Source organism: Crotalus tigris, unplaced genomic scaffold, assembly GCF_016545835.1.
Source record: "Crotalus tigris isolate CLP2741 ecotype Arizona unplaced genomic scaffold, ASM1654583v1 scf7180000023829.5930981, whole genome shotgun sequence".
Classification (NCBI taxonomy): Eukaryota; Metazoa; Chordata; class Lepidosauria; order Squamata; family Viperidae; genus Crotalus; species Crotalus tigris.
Genome location: NW_024100213.1, coordinates 878,233 through 899,139, shown reverse-complemented (window position 1 = coordinate 899,139; position 20,907 = coordinate 878,233). Strand labels below are relative to the sequence as shown.

The window sequence follows — 20,907 nt, the reverse complement described above, 5'->3', positions numbered from 1 at the left end:
GGTATTATGGCTGTTATTTTACTAACCAACCATAGTTGTGTTATAAAAAGCAATGCAATGCCCTCATTCCTGGTCATTCATCCCTGGTATTCTAGAAATAATACAAGAGCACATCTAGTAAGGGTTAAAGGAAGGCTGGACAACACATCTGGACCTCTCTTCTCCTTGCTTGCTCTAATTGGACCCCAGACAAAGATTGAACTGGTATTGCCTTTTATAATGCAGAGCCTGGCTTTATGATCCTTACCTGCGAGCTGCTTCAACTAAAGCTTTTTCATCTGGAGACGAGGCATAGTACTCCAATTCAGATGGTAGACCATTGCTACGCCACGGGCTGTCGCAAATGCCATCAGTTTGGTCATTATTAATCTGCACTGTATGACAGAGACAAAGAGCTTTCAGGAAGAGTTCTTCCTCATGTGTCTGTTAAAAAAAAATTAAAGACAAAACACTGCGATGAATCTGATTTATTAATTTTATCTTTATCCTATGAAGCAAACTCCTACCAAAATAAAAAGTTAGGAGTAGCCACAACAATGTATGCCTATGTATTTTCATAGTGAATATCTGGGCTATCATAGCTAGAGAACATTTTTTCCCTCTTAACTAAAAATACAACACACAATACTGTCCAAAGTAGTGAACAAGGTCTCACAATGTTTTATGAAAATTTTGGACAGGGTTTTTACATTTTTCACAAATGGACTTGTCTACGACTTTATTAAGATTATTATTTTATTAACAATTGACAATCTACAGATGTTCCACAACTTATCAACATAACATGAGCCCGCAATTCAGTTATAAGTTGTGAGGTCATAAAATGGCTCATTACATGACTGTGCCTGATTTTACAAGCTGGTTTTGTGTGTGTGTGTGTGTGTGTGTGTGAGTTATTAAGCAAATGCAGTGGTTGTAAAGCAAATGTGATGGTTGTAAAATGAACCCATATTCACTACAGAGCATTGGGAAGTAAATGCCAGTTTCTGGTAAAACATTGTGAACTGTGGGATGCCACAAATGGCTATAAATGTGGGCTGCTTACTGAGTGCCCCAAATATGGTCATTTGACAATGGATGTTGGAATTTCAAATTCAATTTTTAAGTCCTTTTTTAAGGGTCTGTTGTAACTTTAGTGATAAGTTGAGGAGCACTTGTATATAGACAGGCTACCAAATTTTTCTACTATTATTTCATGCAGTATCTAAACATGGGCCTTATAATGAACATATTATTGTACATATAGATATTATGTATGTAGGAAGTCTAGTTTGTCAAACCTTTCTTTTTCATTTTATAATCTAAGAGACAGAATTAGGAATACCCAATCTCACATAGGTTTCCCAGCCATAGGAGTTTTTATGTAATAAGTTTAAATTTTGAATATGTTTTAGTTTAATTCGAAGAATGGCTGCAGGACTTGGGTTTGGCTAGTCTAAAGAAAAGAAGAAATAGGGGAGACATGATAGCAGTGTTCCAATATCTGAGGGGCTGCCACAAAGAAGAGGGGGTCATGTTATTCACCAAAGCACCAGAGGGAAGGACGAGAAACAATGGTTGGAAACTGATCAAAGAGAGAATTAAGGAGAAACTTCCTGACAGTGAGGACAATTAACCAGTGGAATAGCTTGCCCCCAGAAATCGTGGGCGCTCCATCACTGGAGATTTTTAAAAAGAGGTTAGACAAGTCACTTGTCTGAGATGGTATAGGTTCTTTTGCTTGCGCAAGGGGCTAGACTAGAAGACTTCCAAGGTCCCTTCCAGTTCTGTCCTGTCCTGTCCTGTCCTATTCTAATTAAAATTTCGTTAAAAGCTATTAGATACAGCCAGTCAAAATAAAATTTGTATTTTTTATTATTAAATTCATATCCTGCCTTTGTTTTGTGCATCTTAAGGCAGAATACATAATTCTCCAACCTGCTGGCCAAAACATTCAATACTTTTCCTACTTTAAGATCAATTTGAATTTCTTTTCCTCAAAATATAGAAGAGTTTTAATAACGTATTACACTAAATGTGCTAAAACTGCATTAGCATTGCTGCCATTATATTCTGAATTTGACAGAGTAAAAATACATTTTTAAAAAATAAGAGTTGGAGATGGGATTTGAAAGTAATTCTTTTGGATAATTGATACATTATACTCAAACAGTAATAAGGATCAGTGTTTTGAATGCAAGGTTTTTAAATATAGGATTCCAAACACAGATGCTCATTCTCAATTAGCACAGAACATTAGGAAAAATAAGAACATTAACATAAAAAATGGAGCATCGTGCAATTGATCTCCTGCAGACAATATCTAATTGCTCTTAGAAACCTAAATAATAACAGATTTTAGTTGCAGTCAGAATTAAAGAAAATTCATATAGCGGAAAGTTTAGAAGTTACTTTTGAAAAACACTCATAAAAAAACCTTCAAGAAGGATGTTTATAGAGATTCTTAGTCATCCAGATGAGAGTTATCCCAAAGATGCTTTTTCACGAGGCAACTGGACTTTGTTTTTTCTTTGAAGATGTTTCGCTTCTCATCCAAGAAACTTCTTCGACTCTCACTGGATGGTGAAAGTCCAATTGCCTCGTGAAAGAGCATCTTTGGGATAACGTCAAGAAGGACCTGAACTTTAGACTGTAGAAAGCTCAAAATTAATTTCAAGAAATTAATTTTAGAAAGAACTTACAAAACTGGGCGGTACTCCACTTGGAAAGTCTTCTATCAATCCCTCAGGAACTAATCTGCCATTGATTTCTTGATATTTGAGACCATTAATGGAACATTCCCGAAACTGCATCACATTTTCTGTCAATGTACCAGTTTTATCTGTAAATACATACTCCACCTACAGTGAGTTAAGAAGTTACGTCAGTCAAATAAGTTTAAGAATTAAAAAAGGCAGCAAGTCTCCCTCATATCCACTAGTGGGACATTCATTATGGTCTGCAGATATACTGCACTCATTTCAACTTGTGCATATTTATTGTACTTATCTGAAATAGGTGTAATTGGTTTATTATAAATACATGGAAAATAAGCATTCAATAAACTTTTCAAATAATTACACAATGTACAGGGCAACAATGCTCATTTAAAATCTCAGACTGTGGTCCACTACTGAACCACTTCCAAATTACAATTTTTTTAGTGAGACAAAAGGGGAAAAAATTATAAAATCTATAGGGAATATTAACTATGCAAAAAGAACAACTATGCATTTAATCACTTTTATTAATTAAATCAAAATTAGCTTCATCTTGTTTCAAACACTATTTTGAATTATTTTATACCTGTCCCAGTTCTTCATTGAGGTCTGAAGTATTTACTTGGGCCTTTTCATTTGTTTCTTCATGATAGAGATCAAGGTCCCAACCAATAAAAAAAGACCCAAGAAATTTCTGCATCTCCACAGTCACATAAAGTGAAATGGGTATAATGAAGTTGTAAAGTACCAGGAAAGCAAGAAAATCTGAAATGAAGCGCAAGATCTAAAAGAAGAAAGGGAACAGTATTATTAAACTAAAAAATAAGAGAGAAAGCATTTGAGGACAAGATTATAACAGATACAATCAAAATGCAATTCTATAGAACAGTGATATTGAGATAACGAGGGCATATTCTGTAACAGCCTAACTAACAGGTAGTCCTTGACTTACAGCCATAATTGAGCCAAGAATTGTGCTGGTCATTAAGGTGGTCATCCTGTAACTGACCCGATTTATGATGTTTTGTGGCAGTTAAACAAGTCACTATGGTTGTTAAACAAATCAACAGTCATTACGCAAATGCCATGGTTGTTAAACTGGAAATAAACGCTGGTTATGGCAAAAAGCTGTAAATCACAGTTATGTATCTTTGGGATACTGTTATAAATGTGGGCTGGTTGCCCAATGCCCAAAATGGAATGGGACAACCTGCCACAGCCAACTCGCTATGGCCACCTCTCTATGGCCAACTTGCCGCAGCTAACTCACCACAGTCAACTTGCCACAGCCAACACTCTGCAGGCCAACTCATTGTAGGACAATTTATCAGTTCAATTTAATTATTTAAAATAAATAAAATGTTTTAATTTTTTGTCATTTAGATTTCATTTTGTCCCTCCTTTTGCATCCTTTCTTTAATGATTCCATTCCATCATTTCTTTTGTCCTGCAGTGAGTTGGCCTATGGCAAGTTAGCTGCAGCAAGTTGGCCACGGCAAGTTAGGCATAGCGAATTGTCATAGAGCCCACCCAAAATGCAATCATGTTGCATTATGGGGAAAGGGATGACTATCAACATTTCAAATCTGGGTCGCACGTACTTTTGGGAGTGTTGTAACTTTGAAAGATGCTAAATGCCTGGTAGTTAAGTCAAGGACTACCTGTATATCATCTAAGAACTACTAAACCAAGCTTATGTTTCTTCCAAAAGTAGTGTCTTTTCTGTTTGTGATCAAATAAGTTTAATCTGGAACAGGAATCTTACCCCATATTTGATATACTTTTGTCTCATCCCTTTTCCAACTGAGCTGAAATTAGTGTAGGTCAGTGGTTCTCAACCTGTGGGTCGGGACCCCATTTGGGGTCAAACGACCATTTCACGGGGGTCGCCAAACAAGGCTGTCCGCCATTTTTCCCCCTTTTCTTTGGCCACGCCCCTGGCACCCGGTGATGTATAAGTGGTTGGGGGTCACCACAACATGGAGAACTGTATTATGGGGTCGCGGCATTAGAAAGGTTGAGAACCACTGGTGTAGGTAGTGCTTGACTTACAACAGTTCATTTAATGACTATTGAAAGTTATAATGGCACTGAAAAAAAGTGATTTATGACCATTTTTCACATTACGACTATAGCAGTATCCCCATGATCAAAATTCAGACACTTGACAAATAATTCATATTTATAACAGTTGCAGTGTCCTGGGTCATGTGATCACCTTCTGACAAGCAAAGTCAATGGGGAAGCTAGATTCACTTAACAGGCATGTTACTAACTTAACAAGTGCAGTGACACTTAATTCTTGCAAGAAAAGTTGTAAAATGAGGCAAAACTCACTTAACAAATGTCTTACATAGCAACAGAACCTTTGGGCTCAAACGTGATCATATGTTGAGGACTATCTGTATACAAAAGCCACTCATTCCATTTGCCTCTGTTGGCAAATAGTGTTATAGCTAAAGGGAGACAGGGAAGCCTTAATCATAATATCAGTCCAAGAGTAGATTCAGATAACATACTAAATCTAATCTCAGTTTGACCAATGTGACATGTGAATGTATCTATTTTCTTCTCTTAAGACTGCTGGTTAATATGTAAAGATAGGTTTTCTTTGCTGCATAGAGGCATTATTTTGGTCTTCTTGCTTGAGACGAGAATATAGAAACAACTTCTAAGCATGTGAGTTTTTTTAAAAAAACATCCCTTTAAGCAGAAAAGTAAGTCACAATAGTCACATATTATCAGCTACAATAATGGGGCAAGAAATTAACTGAAGAGAATTCTTGTCTCCCTTTAGTTATTTTTATAAGTCAAATCAAAACTTCCGATACAGGAAAAAAACACCTAAATCAGACATATCATTTACATTTTACCTTACTGCTGTTTCTTTCATGATCCGTTTGCTGGTTATACCAAGGTTCATTCCACTTCTCTTCATTCTGCCAGGCATACTTCAGTATTGTACTTAAAACAGCTTCACAAAGGAGGATTATTAGGTAGATAATCAAAAAAGAATTCATAGACCTGGAGGGGAGACAATTGAATACCCAAATGCTACTGAATTAAAACTGTCCTATAGCTAAAAAAACTAAGAGGAGCACTGAAGACCAAGGGAGCTCTGGGCAATTCAAACTATATCTGCACATTACTTAAAAAAAAAACTACAGCAACAATAATTCTAACAATCTTTGTGTTGTATTCAACCAACTTAAACTTTTGCATACGGGGAAGGGTGGAGATTGAAAAAGGAAGCGTTTGATAGAATCATTAGGTTGGAGATGACTTAGAGGTCTTCTAGTTCAAATCCCTGTCCTACCATCCTGGACCAATGGACGTCCAAATTTTTCTTGAAAACCACCAGCTTTGCTTTTTCTCTCTTAACCCTTGATTGCAAAAAAAAGAAAAAAAAAGAGTTCTCTATTAAAGGCAGAAAATGGAAAATCACGAGAAGTTTCTAGCTTCAAGGTATTGTTCTATCCCAGCCTATAGCCGTCTTTGTTAAAGGCACAAGGACCAAACCCGTTGATAAAATAGGCTAGAGACTTTAAAACAAAACAAACCCCTTTTAATATGGGTGACAAACCTGCCAAATAGTCCAAAACACAAACAGCAAAACTCAAATCCAAATGAAGGAAATAGTCCACAGGAAACACGATGCAAACAAAAGAGTAGTCACAAGCAAGACGAACAGACCAGGATTCAAAGAAGTACTTTGCAAACGGTTGCCTTCAGCAACCAGCACCGCCCACACCTCCTCTTTTTATACAGCAGTCCCAAGGTGTTGCCTCTCAGTGCCTTCTCCTTTTACCCTGGAGTTGCCGTACTGACTGCTGCTGATTTATTCTCACTAATTGACGACGTGTGCGTGCATCAATTAGCATGTCCATCAGGTGTGAGTCCTCTGAGTCTGACTCATTCTCCTCACACAGCTGAGCTTCATCAGGAACGCAACTGGAGGGTCTAGGCTCTGCATCAAACTGTGAGTCCTGTAATTCATCAGAGCCTCCCTCTGTCCCTGATGGCCCTTCAAATGCCTCCTCCTCCTCAGATTCCTCAGACTCAGCTGTTGGGAGCACAGGCTGGCACAGAATCACAACAGGTATGGTAGGACAAGATTTGGGGAAAAGATACAGGCTGGTTCATTTAGAAGTGAAGCATGTAAAACAGAGGTCCCCAACCTTTTGGGCACCAGGGACCGGTTCCGTGGAGAAAGATTTTTCCATGGACCAAAGAGTGTGTGGTTTTGTGTGTTGCCTGCATCCCACGGATGGGGCTTTGCTTGTTTGTGTGGACTGGCTGTTGGCATGCCGTGGACTGGTTCCGGTCCACAGACCGGGGGTTGGGCACCCCTGATATAAAACACTTAAGGGCAAACCGATATGCAGAATGAATTCAATATTTCTAGGACTGTGCTTTGTCATACATTGATTGCCTATCAGAATAGTTCTCAAAAAAAGAACTTTGATCTGACTACATCCCATTTCACGCGGTGATTTATTTCCAAGTTCCCTTGAGGAACAAAGTCCACATTCAATACATTTGAATATTCCAAAAGCGAATATTAATTTCGCTAAAGTAGAACGTGAGAACATTAGCCTAATAATACTTATCAAATGGTTCAAGCTACAGAGATGTTCAAAAAATGTTTTTACAACATGTTCCTTTGTTTTTTAACTTACGTGTCTTTTGTATTTTTTAGCTTTTAAAATTATTCTTTGTATTCCATCCTGCTAGTCTATGACCATAAAAAATAATTGAAGTGTTCCCTTGCGCGTTGCATCCCTTCTTCTGAATTCCTCTTGCTTTACAATTTAAATTAATACATTAATCTTTAACAGAGTGAAATACTGCCCACCACATACTTCTCTACTGCTGATCGTTTCTGTGATTTGCTCTTATAATTCAATGCCATCTTTGTCTCCATTCCTGTATACACAGCAACACCTATAAAGAGTAAAAGAACGTTCAGCATGGCAGCAAGACTGTGTATTACTGTAGGTCAGGGGTAGGCAACCTTGGCTCTTTTATGACTCGTGGACTTCAACTCCCAGAATTCCTGAGCCAGCATGGCTCAGCTTAAAAACTCTCCCTTTCCCCTCAGCGTGGCTGACTCAGGAATTCTGGGAGTTGAAGTCCACAAGTCATAAAAGAGCCAAGGTTGCTTACCCCTGTTCTAGGCTCATTCTTGTCCCTTTCTTTTGAGGAGCCAGACACAGAGGGATTCCTTCAATTTTTGGCTGATCACTCTACTGGGTTTCTAAATCCACTCTATGATTGCAGTCGTGATTTTTTTTTAAGTGAGTAGTTTTTTTGTCCAGATTTTTAAATTGGAAAGATATTCTAATATTTAACCAAATCAAATGGACCAGGAGGCAACAGATAGAAACTTTTAAGGAGAGGTCTTAAGTGGTCTAGGTTCCTGGAACAACAGAGGGAACAAAGCACTAATAGGACTTTAAAAAGGTGAAAGACAGACAGACATAGAATCCAGATTCTCTGGGTTACACCAGCATCAACTACAGTTAGTCCTCGACTTACAACCACAATTTCTTGCCACGTTTGTTAAGCGAATCACTGCAGTTGTTAAGTGAATCTTGCTTCCCCATTGATTTTGCTTGTCAACAGATTGCAAAAGAGGATCGTGTGACACCCCCCGGACATTGGAACTGTCATAAATAGGAGTCAGTTGCCAAGCATCTAAATGTCAATCACGTGACTATGGGGATGTTGCAATGTGTGAAAAACAGTCATAAGTCACTTTTTTCAAGGCTGTTGTAACTTCGGCCACTAAACAAACTGTTGCAAGTCGAAGACTTCCTGTATTTCTTGGTGCAAGTTATTATAATCAACACGGGTACACTTCCTCTTAATTAGGAAAAGTCTCCTAACCTGGATGATTTGCCAGCGATTAGCTACTCTAACAGAAAGCTCTGCAATTTCATCCATTCAAGAAATATTAACCAGTTAGTGAAACTTTACTGTCACACACCAAAAATTTCTTTAGTGTTTTTCAACCTTGCTCCACGAAGTAGAAGACTTTCGGGTCCAAGGGGTCTGCAAAAGAAAGATCACTGTTTGTTCACATTGTTGGATAAAGTGAGCCAATCCCTCTTTCTCAGCCCTGGAAAGAAGACAATGGCAAACCACTTCTGAAAATCTTGCCAAGAAAACTGAAGGGACTAGTCCAGGCAAATCGTCAGGCATCAAAAACTGACTTGACGGCACACACACGAACAGTTTGAAATAGTTTGTCAAAGATGAAATGGCTATAGGACTAACAAGAGGATTCTCTGGGACAGGGGTAGGGAACCTTGGCTCTTTTATGACTTGTGGACTTCCTGAATCAGCCATGCTAACTCAGGAATTCTGGGAGTTGAAGCCCACAAGTCATAAAAGAGCCAAGGTTCCTTACCCCTGCTCTAGGATAAAGAGTGAATAATTTTGTCTTTGGGAATCAAAATCGTTTTGAACTAACTACCCCTCTCTGGAATGCAGCAATTTTATTGGACCTATCAGTAAGCAACTTCCTAAAAAAGGAAGAGATAAATTCATAGAATAGTGTCACTAAAACCCAATTAATTTACACATATAGTTTGGAGACGCCATAAAGAGCATGTCATGTAATGCCCATCTCATTCTACTTGTGAACTTCATGGGGGCATCAGCAGGTCATAAGACACAACAGATCCTACATGAATCCTTTTTTTCAATCCAGTAAAGCTCTTAAGGTTTTTTTTTTTTAATTCTGTTGTGCTATCAAAGAAGTATACATTGAAACTAAACAACCTCAACAAAAGTTAAGTATTTTACAAGTAATTCAAAAATTCCTTTAGTATTTCAGGTCATTTGATATTGTTTGTTATTCATGCTGCTCAGCTACTGTTCGCTTTGCTGTTTTTTACCACAACTCCTTCTCTAAGGAGTTCTGGATTCATCTGAATGTGCCACTTAAGAACAACTCCCTCATGCCACAAGCAAACAATACTTTGAATTCCTCCTTACAGAGAAGATACTTGATTTATGAAATGCTCTGTTGTTGTTATCGGAGAAACAAGGGTGATAATTTCAACTCCACCTGTTTCTCTTAAGGTTTTCTGCAATGACTAGAACCTTGGACCAGCAATAATTCTTATAATATTTATATAGATGTTTACAAAGGGTGAGCAAAGACCCTGAATCAAATAAAATTGTCAGCCACGCTGACCCAATGTTCAATTTTAAGACAAACCTGTTGGGCACCTGTCTATTATGGCTTGAAATGTCTGAGTAATTATTAGAAGAAATAGCAAGTTTAACAGGTACATAGGGACTGAACTGTTCTATACAAATCCAGAATGAACTGTTACAAGAAAACTAGTTTTACACGGTTTCTTTTATATAACAGAAAAAAACAACTGGCTGTATGAATTAGTCCAAGCTGGTCAAATTACTAACTGGCAGTTTGCAACATCACTCAAACCAGGAAGGAATAATAGCTTATAACCACAAATTACAATAACTTGCAATAGCTTGTATTCGTCACAGTTTAAGATACTTCCACTACAATTTATTATTTATGCAGCAGTAGTTCTCTAAAAGCATTCTAGTCAAAAAAAAAAAAAAAAAGATCCACAGAATAGGGCAACAAAAAACAAGGAACAGAAAAAGCTGCAAAGTGATCACAAAACTAGTGTAGGAACATCTTGTCAGTGTACTTAATCTTCCCTGTGCCTGATGTATATAAAGGCATTTTATTTCATTTTATTTACAGAAGTTGGACTGCCTGGATATAGAATTGGTCACAAATCACATTCACTGAGATTGAGGGCATTTGGCTTACCGCACTATTTCCTCAATTTGATGACTTATGGTTATACGCCCAACAAATCTGTAAAACAATATTAATGTGTTACCATTCAAGAAATAAAAGGAAAATTTAATTTTTCAATATGCCACTAAACCCTGACCATAACAGCACAGGAAATGAGTTAAAGAAACTGACCTGGTTTGCATGTAATGGTAAGCCCAATTCCTGGCATGCCATGATCAACAAAGCCAGGAATCTGAAGCCAAGAACAAACCAGGAAGCAACAATCAGAAATCCCAGTTCAGACATAGTGCTAAACAAACCATAGATGGAGGCTTCCTGGTTAGCTTAATTCAAAGCCACATTCTTTAACTTTCTTCCATTTAAATACAATAGTTTAACGTAGGACTTTTCCTTCCTTAGCTATAAAATAATACAGGTAGTCCTTGACTTACAACCCCAATTGAGCCCAAAATTTTTGTTGCTAAGCAAGACAGTTAAGTGAGTTTTGCCTGAGTTTACAATCTTTCTTGCCACAGTTGTTAAGTGAATCACTGCAGTTGTTAAATTAGTAACACGGTTGCTACTTTGCTTGTGAAGAGATCACAAAAGGTGATCAACATGACCCCGGGACACTGCAAATGTCATAAACATGAGCATCCAAATTTTGATCATGTGATCATGGGGATGCTGCAATGGTAATAAGTCATTTTTTTCATTGTAACTTCGAACGGTTACATGAAAGGTTGTGAGTCGAGAACTACCTGTAACAATTTTTCTACAGCAAATCTGCATTGTCTTGGAGAGTTGTTGGCAGACCTCTCAGTGTTAGGATGACAGAGAATCAAATGCTTCATCCTGGTTTTTTTTTCCCTGGGGAGTGGGGAGTTGAATGCTTGAACATTGGGAGAATTTTCCAAACTCAGGGAAACTCCCAAATGAAATTAACAGAGCATTCCCAGTAAGTCATGCCCTTGTTCTCCCTAAGCAACATAGGCATTTAACGACACCATCACAAGAATTTCCAGAGCAGTTTTAGCCTAATTTTTAATAGCCATAACTTTCTTTCCCAAATCCTTAAAAAAAAAAGAGAGAGTAATAAAAAACAGAAACCTGTAAAGATCTGCTTCTGGTTGCTGGCATTCAATAACAGCTACAAGTTTGTCCAGATTGGCAACAGACTGCAACACAGCAGTTTCTGGGACTGCAATGTGTGTCTAAAAAAAAAAAAGCAAGAAAAAAAAGCAATGAATTGACAAGTCTCGGTTAATACTTTCGACAGATCCCCAAAGGTCCAAAGCCCTGGTTTTTTTTTTTTTTTTTAAAAAAACCCTTGTGAGATCTTAAAACTGCATTCCTAATTTGCCAATAAGTTGTCAGTGTTACAGAAAATGCTGAGTTAAAACAAGCCACGATTTGGTAAACTGGTCATCTGTCAATAGGAAAACTATACATTTCTTCCATCTGGTGTTGCATTCATAAATTTCAGGCCTGGCAAAATGATCTGTGAGGGCTCTTTGTTCATCCTAATGAGTGCAAGACTCCCTCACATGATGATCACCACTTGACAAGTAGAAAAAACAAAAAACCAGATCATAAATTGGATGAAGCTCTGTATTCTTGTAGAATATTTACTAAAAAGGGGGAAATAGTTGGAGAAATATTAAGGTATATGGATGCCAGTAAAAAAGGATTGTGGGTAGTTATGTCTGTGACAAGAAATAAATAGTTGAAAATAAACAACCAATGAGAAAGAAAAACATAGAAGTGAGGATTTGGTTATCTGGAAAAAATTAATGAGCATTAAATGACAGGACAAATAAAGGAAGGAAGCATGAATGTCTTAACAGGAAAGGAAAAAAGAAAGCTCCTACTGCTGGCTATTTTGGACAGGTATATAAACCTCTCACATTCTAAATATTTTAAAATATAATGTCACATGTTGAACTCAACATTTGTTTACTTAAGTAGAAACAGGTATTTCAAGCTCAAATATTTTAAATTTGAGACATTATGCATACCTTACTGTCTTGTTATACCAGTTCACAAAATAGGACAAAAATTGGGCAAACTAGGGGAAAATAACATAGAAAACAGAAGTATCTGTCCTTAAAGAGCTTTCTAGCATATCCATAACCTTCTCTATTACATTTGCTAGTCCCTTGATTATAATCAGAACTAACTACACAACACATTCCAATGAATCATATTAACTGTGCCTAAGAAACTCGTTCTAATATTTTTCCTTAAATTCATAAAAATTAATACAACATGGCCTTTGGCTATAAAAAAAATCTAAAGCTTTGATATGAACTCAAAAAAATTCAAAATAAATTAAATACTCTTTTCTACATAAAGGTAATAAAATACCCTAGCCACAATTTCAAAGAAACAAAAAAATAATTCATGTTAACAGTATGAACCACAGACCTTAAGATTAGTTTCTCCATCCAAACTTGCAGTGGTAACATAGCAACAGCCATGTTCTCTATCAGAGGACAGAAGTACGAGATCAGCAGGGAAAGTTTCATCTTTGGCTACTCTCACAATATCTCCTACCTGGAGAGACAGAAGAACGTATGGAAAAACTGATTTGCAAAATTACTGGATTAAAACAGTCCAACGAAACCTTATTTGGTCTAATTAAATTCTTTGTAAAACTGAATACATGGCTATGACTGTTTTGTTTAAACCCCACAATTACCGAAGACATTCGTTTTATGTTTCCGTGTTTCCCTGAAATTAAGACCCGGTCTTATATTTTTTTGCCTCCAAAAGAGGCACTAGGTTTTAATTTCGGAGAATGTCTTACCTTAGGACCACCACAGCCAGGCCTCTCACACTCCGACACCTGTTGTGCTGCTGCTTGACTTCTTCTGTGGTCGCTTGCCGCCACTTGCGGCCTAATGCCATATGGTGCATTGCGTCGTTGCCGCTCCTCCCGGCAGGACGCTGCATGGTGCTTTGCATCATTTCTGCTGGTTGTGGCAGGACGCTGCATGGCTCTTTGGGCCATTTCCACAGTAGAAATGGCCCGATGTGCCACGTGGCCTCCTGCCGCAAGCAACAGAAGCAGCCCAAAGCGTATGAGCAACGGAAGCGCCCCAAAGCGCCATGCTGCTGGGAGGAGCGGCAACGGCACAATGTGCCACATGGTGGCTGGCCACAAGTGAAGCCAAGCGGCCACAGAAGAAATCAAGTAGCGGCGTGACAGATGTGCGGGTGTGGGAGACCTGGCTATGGTGGTCCACCGGTAAGGAAAGCGGGTGCGGGGTGCGCATGGGGCAGCTTCAACCCCCTACCCTCGCTTGATTTTTAGGGGTGTGCCTTGCCCCCAAACTAGGGCTTAGTTTTGGAGTAGGGCTTATATTAGGCCCACCCCCAAATATCAAGGTAGAGCTTACTATAGGGTTGGGTCTAACTTTTGGGGAAACACGGCAGTAAGACACATACCCGAATGTTCTTTGATCTTGTTTTTACAAGGCCACCACTACGAACAACATACACTGGAGCTCCATTCACTTCATTGTCTGCTTTGTGCCGTAACCAATCTTCATAACCCTGAAAAAAAAAAAAAGCAAAGGAAGTCACTAATATATCTTGCCTGCTACTTGGCTGCCATCTCAAATTTTATCAGAGGACCAAACTAGAGCCTCAGAAAAGGGAAACAGTATTTTTCCATTTTTCCCAAATGGAAATGCTCTGGACTACGGTCTCAATATTCCTTAATGGCCCATACCAATTAAAACTACAACTCTGATCAGCTCCAAAAACTTGGAAGGGATCAAGTTGGGGGAGATGGAGCCAAGCCAAAGCAGACAATCTTCTTCTAACATGATATTCCTGCCACTTTAGGTGAGGGAGATGACAACATATATCTCTCTTTTAAAAACATATATAATAGGAGTGATAAATTCAAGCAAGTGTGCTAATGGCAATTCTGCTGTCTGATTGTGGTTATGTTACAGAAGAGTTTTCAAAACAGATATAGGTTGCCTGAGAAGTCTTGCACGTATACTTCAAGAAAAGAGGAAAAAAGTGCAATTGCATGGTCATTCCTACTCAGATGGGAGTTGGGATGTATATAGATTTAATAAAATGTGATTGGTTGCATAGTCAGCCATATGTTTAGACTGGATATGTCATTTCTGTTCACCTATTAAGTCCTTCCCAAGGACCTGGAACAGGCAGATATTGTTTAATGATGAAAGGTACTATTGCAGGATGTAAGCTGTTTCAAAGTAAAGTTGCCTTTTGCAATTGACTGATAAGTGATTTTGTCAATGCTGATGGTGTTCAAGCATTGCTCCAGATATTTTGGAATTGTATTCAAGGTACATACTGCTATTGGCACTATGTTTGCTTTCTTTTGCCACAGTTTCTATTTACAGGTCATTATGATTTTCTCCAGTTGTTTTTTTCCCTATTCTGCTGCCTTCAAGTCTTGTAATGTTTAGTATCCAGACTTTTTTGTCTTTGTTATCAACAACTGTTAAAAGTCTGGGGTACTGTGTGGCAGATGCTTGTCCATTTAAATTCTTAAGTCCCAGAGGACTTTATTTTCTATTACTTTGTCTCTTTTGTGGTCCCACCCGTTCTTGCTAGTATGCTAAGTAATAGAAAATGAAGAACTGAACAGACAAACATCTGCCACTCAATATATGAATTAAGGTTGGTCACACAGTCAGCCAGATGTTTAGACTGGATTTAGCATTTTTGTCTACCTATTGGTCCTTCCCAAGGTCATGTTTGTAGAAAGTTATGTTTATACAGGACACAGTCTTGACAAAAACAACAAAACAAAATTTCATCAACTATAAAGAATGATAGGTAAAACTGAACTGACGGTAATTTCATTTAAAGCAGACAGTGGAAGTTCTATAGTAAACAAGAGCCAGCCTGTGCTGCTTCAATGTATTATGCAGACTAATTTTGAATTGTTGTTCTTTAAACAAATAAACAAGTGAATAAGTCTTTTCTATCCACAGGTATTATGGAAGCACTGGGGGAAAAAATCAGGACCCATCAACTTCCAGGAGCCAGAATACTGGCTCTAGAAACAAGTGAACAATGCAACATCTTATTGTGTAAATCAATTTTAGAAGATTTCTTTGCAAAATCTCATTCCTTTAAGACAGCAGGAAAAAAGGGTATATATACTGTAATACAAATTGAGATACAAAACTCCACCACAACTATTATGTGTCATTAGTATCCACTGAAGGCTTTTCTTGTGAATCACAAAAACATGTCAGCTATATAAATCCCAGGTAAAAACATATTTTGTGCTTTAATGCCTAACACCAAAATATATTTTCTTATTTCAATTGATGCTCAAACCCTTACAAAATACTGTTGCTGTCATGGTTCCAACAGATGAACCTCTTCAAAAGAACTTTGAGGCATTGTTTATCTCAAATAATCTTTTATTCGAGAAACAACGTATCGGCACTACATAGTCGAAACCAAAACTAAATTCCCCTCCCCTGGATACAAAGTAACAAAGCACATTTCCCTCCTCCAATAAACAGTCATAAATCACATTCCCCAATTAGCTTGAAGCACAGGCTTTCTCCCCAGCTCTCCAAAACTCTATCAACTCAGGGCCCAATGACCTTGGGTTCCCACGGCTGAGTTATTACTGTTATGACTAGCTGGACTCTCATCCACATTCCCCCTCCCAGCATCAACTAACTCTAAAAGCAATAGACAAAAATGGCTGCATTTCTATCTGTTCTCAAAGCAAGAACATCTGATGTTAGCAGCGTTGACAGTTACATTTCAATGCAAGGAAGTGCAAAAAAAATATAGAATAGCAATGATTTAAGATACAAGGTATTTTTAGGGACAAAATAATTTAAGTTACCTCCTTCATATCACAGTTGGACCAAAAAGGTAAAAGGTCCACCCAGTATCTATAGGATTCTTCCCTCACTACGTATAAATATTCATGTTTAAAATGCAGAATGGTTGCATCAAACATTATTCTGTACAAAAAGATCCCACTAAAAACACATTCTCCTTTTTTGGTTCAATATTTCAGATTGCATATTTAGTGTTTTGGAACCATGCCTTGCTTTTGCTGGCATGGCTTCTGAAGAAATACACCATGTGCGGATATCGCTAAACACATTAGCACATTGTGAGCTAACAATGATGGCCTACTGATAATTGTATTGTATTGAACATAATGTGTATGTTCTGTGCTAAGCAACTTACCAAAAAAAGGCACATTTTCTTACCTGCTTTATGGCCGTCACAGTTATAACAAAAAACAATGGCAATCCACTAGTAATTGGACTAGTAGGAGTATCTATCATAAGCTGGAAGAGAAAACAGACAGAAATAATATGCATATGAGTCAAATTTTGGAAAATCTATGTTTACATTTGTAGATTATATTTAGAAAACTGTAAATAGTGGTTTGTGGTTGCTACTATAATACTGCACACTGAATATACTACAATATTTTATTACTCTTTGGAAATGGTTTGCAGCTTCCAAAAATTACCAAAACCAGCCTAATGTTAGTGGATAGACTTTTGATGTTATTTATATTTTATGGTGTAACAGAATACAGCATTAACCACTTTTTTATTTTCAATACTCATGCTGCTGCTTCTTGCTGGGAGATCCTTGTGAGGTAATGTGTATTGGCTGTCTTTTGATGTGGCCTGTTGCTGATTACATAGAGGGAGTCCTCAACGTACGGCCAAACCTGAGCCTGGAATTATGATTGTAAATCATGCCATTCGTTAAGTGGGTCACCACATGACTGTTTTTGTAACAGTTCATAAAGTGAACCCATTTCAGCTGGAAATTGGAATTAAATACTAATATCTCGCAATACATATAAATCACGATCACATGACGCTGCAAACCGTCCTAATTGGGGGCTGGTTGCCAAGCACCCAAAATGCAATCACATGAGCTCAGTCTCTCTCTCTCTCTCTCTCTCTCTGTGTGTGTGTGTGTATGTAGCCACTAGTCATAAGTATCTTTTTGGGGGTCCGTTATAACTTCAATGGTTGCTAAGAGACCAGTCATAAGTCAAGGACTACCTACAAAGTACTTTAATGGCATTTGGAAAGCAGCCAGATTCTCACTGATTTTAAAATGCCCGAAAACTGAAAATGAACTTGGCAAAATTTCCCTTCTATACTTGGCAGATTAAAAGATGCTTGCGGGCAATCACACCAATGTGTTGTTAATAATTAAAAATACAGACTGTGCTAAGAATTGTTGCAGGATAACACGTGGTGGAAGTTCAGTTGCAAGATCTTGGTTAAACACACAGTGTGAACACAGCATTCCACTCAAAGTAGAAATGGAAGAAGATTGCGGACATTGTGACAAAACACAGACCTCTTTCATATAACCAGGTCTGGAAGGACCTTTGAAAGCTCAGAAGTAATGAGCTTTTCCTTCTCAGTATAAACAGGATAGGGATTTTGAAGGGGATGTGTGCATTATATTGTGGTGCTGAGGCAAAAGGAAAAAAAGCTCACGCCACTCTGTTTCTATTATTTGCCTGCTGTCAAATGTAAAGCCCCTTCCTGTAGAGAACACAGCATGAATTCAAGAAAAAACAAGTAAATATAATTACAGAGAATTAAGTTAGTTATCAGTCTAAGAGATTTACTTCCTACAAGGATAATTGACCATGCATGCTATAAAGCCAAAACCATAATTTTCTGAAAAAAATTAATATGCTTTCGTTAACCAAATAAATGCAAGATTAAATAAGTAAGTAAGGAAAGAAAGAAAGAAAGAAAGAAAGAAAGTAAGTAAGTTATATAATTTTAAAAAATTAGGTATGTACCCACTTTTGGAGAAGACAGATATGTAAAATAAGAATTGAGTGGCTCTGTATCATTTGGTTGCTTCACTGCTTTTTCGTTTTCATCTGAAGGTGGCCTTGTTGCTCTTACCATGTTTTGTCAACTTCAGTTCGCTCTGACTTCAATGTTTCTGAAATAATCTCTACTATTTCCAGATATCACTTCTCTTATGGCCTGATCCTCTTCCCAGATCTTATGTGTTCACTGTTTGTTTTCAGGTAGTCATTTACCTTCACGTACAGCTATACTGACATTTTCTGATTTCCATTTGTATTTCCTCAATGGAAATGTTCATGGTTGTGCTTTTGCCTCTATCCTTTCTATGAGCTTCCCTCTATCATAAGTCTCTTTTCCCATCAGGATCTGCTGCCATGAAATCCTACCTATCAAATAGGAAGCCATCTTTTCAAGCTCCGGACATCTGACTATAGTTTTAGCTTTTTTTAAAGTCAAGAATTTGAGCCTGCTAATCGATTTTTCTCAATGTTCCTGCTATTTCTACTTTTTAAACTCTACAAGAATAATTGATCATATTACTGTCCCCAGTTATACACTTCAAGAAAACCCTGGAACGACATACTAAATAGAATAGTCTCTCTACAGGTATGGTAGCTATTCCTCCTAGTAATTGTTTTTTTTTTAAATCATGAAATATGCTTATGCCTAAGCACCGTACAAGCAAAGCAATAAACATCACTGATAGGTGTCACTTAAGTCCCTCTCCACTAGTACTTCATTCCTCTTGAACAATCTTCAATTTGCTTTTTGGAAATAATGATCCACAATTGCTCCATGGATGGGTACTTGCAAATATAAAGAGCAGTATGGTTTGTGTTCATTCATTCACTTATTTAAACCAGGATGCTTTCTATGGTAGGAAGACTAGCACTCAGTAGAACAACCATGGAAGTCTTGGAAAAGGTATTCAGGTGTTTGAGATGTGGCAGAACTATGATCAGAATTGTATATAGGCAATGGCATTTCCTGTGACATTCTATGGAAGTGAAAGTATGAACACTGATGTTGGAAAAAATCCTTTGAGAATACCATGTACAACCAAAGAAACAAATAGGTAACAAATAAATAAAGAAATAAATAAATCAACCCAGAGTTCTCACTCAAGATACAACTGATCAGGCTCAAATGATCACACTCAGAACACATTTTGTGAAAGATCTAGCTACAATGCTGGAAAAGGTAGAAGGAAAGAGAGGAACAGGAATACCAAAGTGGAATTACAGAGGCAACAGGCACTATGTTGGAAGACCTAAAAGACCAGGTTAGGGATACTTTGTCATGGAGAACATTTATCCATGTTGCTAAGAAATGACATTGATCTAATGGCACATAATCAATCAATGCTGTTTACTTTATGAACTAATCCACAGGATATGTATACTGGTGACACAATAAAGAAATGCTATATGTCAACAGAAAGAGGAATCAATACAGAAAGCATAGCAAATTGTGTTGGAATCAAAGAGGAGTACTTTAAGGTGTTAAAGGGCAACAGATCTTCATTTTTGAATAAGGCCATCTATTCATTATCTGTTGAAGGATTATTTATGAAATATTGGCTATGATGGCTGCACAACTAATAGTAGATTGCTCTTTGTTTCTTAAAATCTGAGAAATGTTTCTCTTCTAAAAACAATACAAGTAATTTCACTCTGATTTCATTGAAGGAAAAGAGAGGTATAGTGAAATACAGAAATTGTAAACCATTTCATGACTAAATGCCTAGCATTACTATCCTATCACTATTGATGGTTCTCTTGCTCACAAAACAAATTTTCCAAATTAGATAGCTTTTCTGAATTTATTTCATAGCATAAATGTGAACAGTTCAAATGTAGGCCAGCCAAAATACTGATGAAGCTGGATGTAAAAAAAAAACCAAATTAAAACACATACTAGACTTACTGATTGAGCTTAGTACTTAACAGTTAACACTTAAACAAAGCTTAACCCATAGAACTTTTTTTTGCTAAATTTAGAATCCTTTCTATTAAAGTTTTTAGAAAAAAGAAGCTTTAGCACAACTTGTGAAAGCATAAGTACAAGTTGAGAAGAAAAACTTGGCAAAAACGAGTAACAACTATTTTCTGATTACATCGTCATATGAATAGGAGCACTGAATAATGAAAGGGGGGGGGAAGCATGCTTTACATGCAGTAGGTGGGAGATTTTTAACCGTTTTATTGAAACAGCCACAACCTGGATTTCATTGCAACTTAGGTCTGAGGCAGCATTTACAAAAGATATAAAATATAAGACATAAATGGAATCTAATACTATATTGGCTTATGAAATAGAGTATTTACAGGATACACAAAACACATCTGAGTAATACATTGTTCAGTCCATCCCTCACAACAAGGTTTTGCGTCACATTTAAAAAGAGTTGAGAACTGCAATCTTGTCACATGCAGAGAGAATTAAGACAGATATTCCCCTGAATAGCATAATTTCATATTTCTAGGGGGATTTTTTTGAGAGCCTGTTCTTTCTTCCCTCCTGTTAGCTTTGGACAACAATCAAGTCCATGAGTCAACCCTATGTATCCCACCTGTTGTTACAA

General features: G+C 37.4%; 1 protein-coding gene across 10 annotated transcripts in view; it reads right to left on the bottom strand.

The window, feature by feature from the left end:
- Positions 1 to 20,907, bottom strand: part of ATP11B (ATPase phospholipid transporting 11B (putative)) — a 103,007-nt gene that overhangs the window by 53,129 nt on the left and 28,971 nt on the right. For all 10 annotated transcript variants that reach the window (XM_039321796.1, XM_039321806.1, XM_039321797.1 and 7 more), the window contains exons 4-14: positions 16,728 to 16,808; positions 13,939 to 14,046; positions 12,916 to 13,044; positions 11,599 to 11,702; positions 10,519 to 10,566; positions 8,689 to 8,753; positions 7,562 to 7,643; positions 5,573 to 5,723; positions 3,286 to 3,483; positions 2,682 to 2,840; positions 248 to 423 (exon numbers count right to left, since the gene is read on the bottom strand). In XM_039321796.1, the coding sequence (XP_039177730.1) occupies positions 248 to 423; positions 2,682 to 2,840; positions 3,286 to 3,483; positions 5,573 to 5,723; positions 7,562 to 7,643; positions 8,689 to 8,753; positions 10,519 to 10,566; positions 11,599 to 11,702; positions 12,916 to 13,044; positions 13,939 to 14,046; positions 16,728 to 16,808 (1,301 nt within the window). The remainder of the gene's footprint in view (positions 1 to 247; positions 424 to 2,681; positions 2,841 to 3,285; positions 3,484 to 5,572; positions 5,724 to 7,561; positions 7,644 to 8,688; positions 8,754 to 10,518; positions 10,567 to 11,598; positions 11,703 to 12,915; positions 13,045 to 13,938; positions 14,047 to 16,727; positions 16,809 to 20,907) is intronic.